General features: G+C 39.3%; 1 protein-coding gene across 1 annotated transcript; it reads left to right on the top strand.

Annotated features, from left to right (window-relative positions):
* Window positions 1-560: 560 nt before the first annotated feature.
* LOC131823105 (olfactory receptor 7A10-like) lies at window positions 561-1,499 on the top strand. Its single transcript, XM_059159082.1, has one exon. The coding sequence runs from the start codon at window positions 561-563 to the stop codon at window positions 1,497-1,499; it is 939 nt and encodes a 312-aa protein (XP_059015065.1).
* The last annotated feature ends 4,141 nt before the right edge of the window (window positions 1,500-5,640 follow it).

Raw genomic sequence — 5,640 nt, forward strand, 5'->3', positions numbered from 1 at the left:
ATTTGTCAAGTGAACAAAAAACATCTAAGGAAATTTATAGAGGACAGCAGTACTTTGGGTAAATATTTCAATTCAGGACTGCTAATTTTTTCAGTAACATGGAAAACATGGGCTTTTGAGGTCCTTGAAATTTTTAGCTAATTATTCTAGATGGATAGGTAATGTATGAGAATTAATGAGTGAAGCAATTTGAAAACAAAAATTTCACAAATCTCAGCATTTCTCTCTCTCTCTCTCTCTTTCTGTCAGCCATCCTGAGAGATAGATAGAGAGAGAGATAGACAAGATAGATGTGTGAGAGAGAGAGAGAGAGAACACAAATGGGCAGAGGAGGAGAAGGGGAGGAAGAGCATCTGACATAGCCTCTGCTCCCAGCAGAGTCCAGTGTGGGGGTTGAATTCACCACCAGGAGATCATGACCTAAGCTGAAATCAGGAGTTGGTTGCTGAAACGACTGAGCCCCCCAGGAACACCAGTCACAGCATTTCTTTTAATTCTGTGCTCACTGTTTGTGACTTTGTTATGCTCTTGTCTCTGTTCCAGCTGTTTTCAGCAGTTACATGGAACAAAGGAATCAAACTGCTGTTTCAGAATTTATCCTACTGGGACTTTCAGAGGAGGGAGAACTGCAGCCACTGCTCCTGTGGCAGTTCCTGTCCATGTACCTGCTCACCTTCAGTGGGAACCTGCTCATCATCCTGGCCATTGTCACAGACTCCCGCCTCCACACACCCATGTACTTCTTCCTCTCCAACCTGTCCTTTGTAGACATCTGTTTCACCTCCACCACCATCCCCAAGATGCTGCTGAACATCCAGACACAGAGCAAAGTGATCACCTATGCAGGCTGCCTCAGCCAGATATACTTTTTCATGGTTTTTGTGGGAGTAGACAACTTTCTCTTGACAGTGATGGCCTATGACCGGTTTGCGGCCATCTGTCACCCACTGCACTACATGGTTATCATGAACCCCAAGTTCTGTGCCAGCCTTCTTCTGGCGTGCTGGGTGTTGAGTGTTCTGGACTCTCTATTACATGACTTACTGGTTTTGCAATTGTCTTTTTGTACGCAGTTAGAAATCCCTCACTTTTTTTGTGAACTTAATCAAGTGATCCACCTTGCTTGTTCTGACACCTTCTTCAATAACCTGGCAATTTATGTTACAAGTGGAATTCGGGGTTTTATTCCTCTCATTGGTATCCTTTACTCTTACTCTAGAATTGTAACCTCTATTTTGAAAATTCCGTCTTCTGGGGGCAAGTATAAAGCATTTTCCACGTGTGGGTCTCACCTCTTGGTTGTCTCTTTATTCTTTGGTACAGGCTTTGGGGTATATTTTAGTTCTGCAGCTTCTCAAAACTCGAGGACAACTGCCATAGCTTCAGTGATGTACACAGTGGTCACACCCATGCTGAACCCCTTCATCTATGGTCTGAGGAACAGAGACATAAAACTGGCACTAAGAAAGCTCTTGATCAGAAAGACAGTCTCTGCATAGAAGGATCTTTTATTTCAAGAAAAAGAAGTGAGTAACAGGTCTCAAGACCCTAGATGACCCAGATCATGATTTTTGTATCAGTTCATGAAAGATGATCTACAGTTTAACTTTGTACACTATTCAGTCTTTAATTTTTTCATACATAACAATCAACTATCTGTTTATTTTTTTCAGTTCAAAGTCTTAAAAAAAATTCCAGTTGGTTAACAGATAGTGTAATATTAGGTTCAGGAATAGAATTCAATAATTCATCACTTATTTTCAACATCCAGTGCTCAACGCAACAAATGTCCTCCTCAATCACCCATTTAGTGCATGCACCCCCCATCCCCATATACTCTCCAGCAACCCTTAGTTTGTTCCCTGTATTTTAGAGTCTGATTGTGGTCTATTTTTTTAAAAAGTTTTTTTTAGAAGATTTATTGATTTATTTATTTCAGAGAGAGATAGCATAAGTGTGGTGGGCAGAGGGAGAGGGAGAGAATCTCAACCAGACTCCAGGTTGAATGTGGAGCCAGTTTCGGAGCTTGATCTCACCACACGCAGATGATGACCTAGGCCAAAATCAAGAGTCAGTTGCCTATCAGACTGTGCCTTCCAGGTGCCCCTTATTTTGCCCAATTTTAAGCTTCCAATTATTTTTTTTATAATTTTTTTTATTTTTTATAAACATATATTTTTATCCCCAGGGGTAGTCCTAATGGGCCATAGTAACCTGGCCAGCAACAACACCTTAGAGTCTTTGGGTTTGGTTTGGAGGTAAAAGAATTGCATTTATTGCTATTTTACAATCTTCACTCAGGGGAAACTGGTTGCATCAATCAAAGATCTGGGTCAGTGATTGATCTCAGGTCAGAGAGTGAAATAGAGATTATGACCTATCAGAGCAGTGATATGGTCACTCTTTTATTCATGATTTTTAAAGGGATTTTTGTTTTGTTTTGTTTTGTTTTCCTTAGTTACACAAATTGGATGAGCCCTTAGTAAGCTGCCCATCATTTTTTTTTATGGAGACACCATGAATAATTTTCCATTTTGAGAAATCCCCGTGGCTCTCACAGTTTAGATGAGAATGATGAATTCTTATATGAACTATGAATATCAAGCCTCTGATTGTTGTGGGCTGTTGACATTTTCTGTTGAAATCCCCCAGTTCAGGATGGGCTGACCACAGGACAAATCCATTTCAATTTGAGCATGTTCATGGCACCTATGCTGCAGGGGAGAAGTTCTGTAGAGCTTGTCAAGGAGGCCATTACAGCCTCACCAAGTCATTTCTCAGTGACCTTATTTTATGGCCTCTGAACCCTTATTTTGGGTATACTTTGGGGTTGAGGTGTTGAATCACATAACATAGGCTCATCACATCACAACACCCTTGTCTTCCTCTATGTCATATAAAGCTATTTATGGCATTGACATTCTTAGAGTATGCCAATTTTTTCATCCCTTTTTTGTCATGGTAAAATATGTAAAATTTATTATTTTGAACATTTTGAAGCATTCAGTTATGTGGCATCAAAGATTTTCTCCCCATTGAGCAATCACAGCCTCTATCCATCTCCAGAACTTTCTCATCATCTCAAACTGAACCTTTTGTTCCCATTGGAACACTAACTCTCCATTGTCCCCCTGACCAGCCCCTGGCTCCCACCATCTTACCTTCTCTCTCTAAAAGTGGGTCCTCATATAGATGGAATTGTATACTATTTGTCCTTTTGTGTTTGGCTGCTTTCACTTAGCATAACGTTGGTGAGGTTGATCCATGTCATAGCCTGTGCCAGAATTCTATTTTTTTTTACAAAACAGAATGAACGACAAATGGTTTTCCATGGTCTGTGGTCACCACGCTTTATTCATCTGTGATTTTGTTGATGGAGATTGAGGTTGTGTCCACATTTTGGCCACTGTAACTAAAGCTTTATGACAAGTGGTGTCCAAATATCTGTTCTAGTCACTGCTACAAATTCTTAGGGGGCATATAAGTAGGCATATACCCACTGGTGAAGCTGCTGGATCATAAGATAATTCCGTGTTTCAGTTTTTGAGGAACGGGCACACGGGTTCCCATGGAAGCTATGCCACTTTTAAAATTCTCATCAGGAAAACATCACCAGGTTCAAATTTCCCCACGTCCTCACCAACGCTATTTTCTGTTTTATCTTTGAAAATAACCATCCTAGTGTGTGTGAAGTGGTGTTCTATTATGGTTTTGGTTTGCATTTCCCTAAAGATATTTATGTTACCCATCTTTCATGTACTAAGTATTGATTCCTATATCTGCCTTGGAGAAGTGTCTCTTTGTGAAGTGGTATTACATTACGGTTTTGGTTTACATTACCCCAATAATTAATGATGTTACACATCATTTTTGTGTTAAATATTAGTTCCATATCTCTATTGGAGAAATATCTATTTGAGTCCATTGCTTGTTTTTTTTTTTTTTTTTACTGTTAATTTTATTTTTTAAATTATTTTAAATTTTGATTCTGGTGTAGTTAACATATAGTGTAATGTTAGATTCAGGTGTACAATATAGTGATTCATTACCTCCATAGATCACCCAGTGTTGATCAGGGGCAGTGCACTCCATAATCCCCATCACCTACTTCACCCATGACCCCTATTTCCCCTCTGGTAACCATCAGTTTGTTCTCTAAAGAGTCTGTTTCAAGTTTGTTTTTCTCTCTTTTACCTTTGCTCATTTGTTTTGTTTCTTAAGTTCTTCAAATGAGTGAAATCATGTGGTATTTGTCTTTCTATGGCTGACTTATTTCACGTAGCTTTGCATTCTGTAGCTCTGTCCATGAATTGCAAATAGGAAGATTTCATTCTTTTTATGGCTGAGTTATATCTTATTATAAGTATAATTATATAGTATCTTCTTTAACCATTCATCTGTTCATGGATAATTGGTTGGCTTATATGGCTTAGCTACTGTAAATAATGCTGCTGTAAAAATGTACTCCTTTGAATTTTGAATTTAAGGGGTAGTTACCAACCTAGAAGTGAGTTTACTGGATCATAAAAAAATTCTATTTTTTAAATTAATTTATTTATTTCACATAACACTATTCCTTATTTTTTCACCACACCCAGTCCTCCATGCAATCTGTACCCTCTATAAAACCCACCACCTGGTACTCCGATCTCCCACCCCCACCCCGCTACTTCAAACCCCTCAGATTGTTTCTCCGAGTCCATAGTCTCTCATGATTCACCTCCCCTTCCAATTTACCCCAACTCCCTTCTCCTCTCTAACACCCCTTATCCTCCATAATATTTGTTATGCTCCACAAATAAGTGAAACCATATGATAATTGACTCTCTCTGCTTGACTTATTTCATTCAGCATAATCTTTTCCAGTCCCATCTATATTGCTACAAAAGTTGGGTATTCATCCTTTCTGATGGAGGCATAATACTCCATAGTGTATATGGACCACATCTTCCTTATCCATTCGTCCATTGAAGGACATCTTGGTTCTTTCCATAGGTTGGAGACCGTGGCCATTGCTGCTATAGATACTGGGGTACAGATGGCCCTTCTTTTCACGACATCTGTATCTTTGGGGTAAATACCCAGGAGTGCTATGGCAGGGTCATAGGGAAGCTCTATTTTTAATTTCTTGAGGAATCTCCACACTGTTCTCCAAAGTGGCTGCACCAACTTGCATTCCCACCAACAGTGCAAGAGGGTTCCCCTTTCTCCATATCTTCTCCAACACATGTTGTTTCCTGTCTTGCTAATTTTGGCCATTCTAACTGGTGTCAGGTGATATCTCAGTGTGGTTTTAATTTGAATCTCCCTGATGGCTAGTGATGATGAACATTTATTCATGCGTCTGATAGCCATTTGTATGTCTTCATTGGAGAAGTGTCTGTTCATATCTTCTGCCCATTTTTGATATGATTGTCTGTTTTGTGTGTGTTGAGTTTGAGGAATTCATTATAGATCTTGGATATCAACCTTTTGTCTGTATTGTCATTTGCAAATATCTTCTCCCATTCCGTGGGTTGCCTCTTTGTTTTCTTGATTGTTTCCTTTGCTGTGCAGAAGCTTTTGATTTTGATGAAGTCCCAAAAGCTTATTTTCGCTTTTGTTTCCTTTGCCTTTGGAGACATATCTTGAAAGAAGTTG

Source organism: Mustela lutreola, chromosome 2 (genome assembly GCF_030435805.1).
Source record: "Mustela lutreola isolate mMusLut2 chromosome 2, mMusLut2.pri, whole genome shotgun sequence".
In the NCBI taxonomy this organism is placed as follows: domain Eukaryota; kingdom Metazoa; phylum Chordata; class Mammalia; order Carnivora; family Mustelidae; genus Mustela; species Mustela lutreola.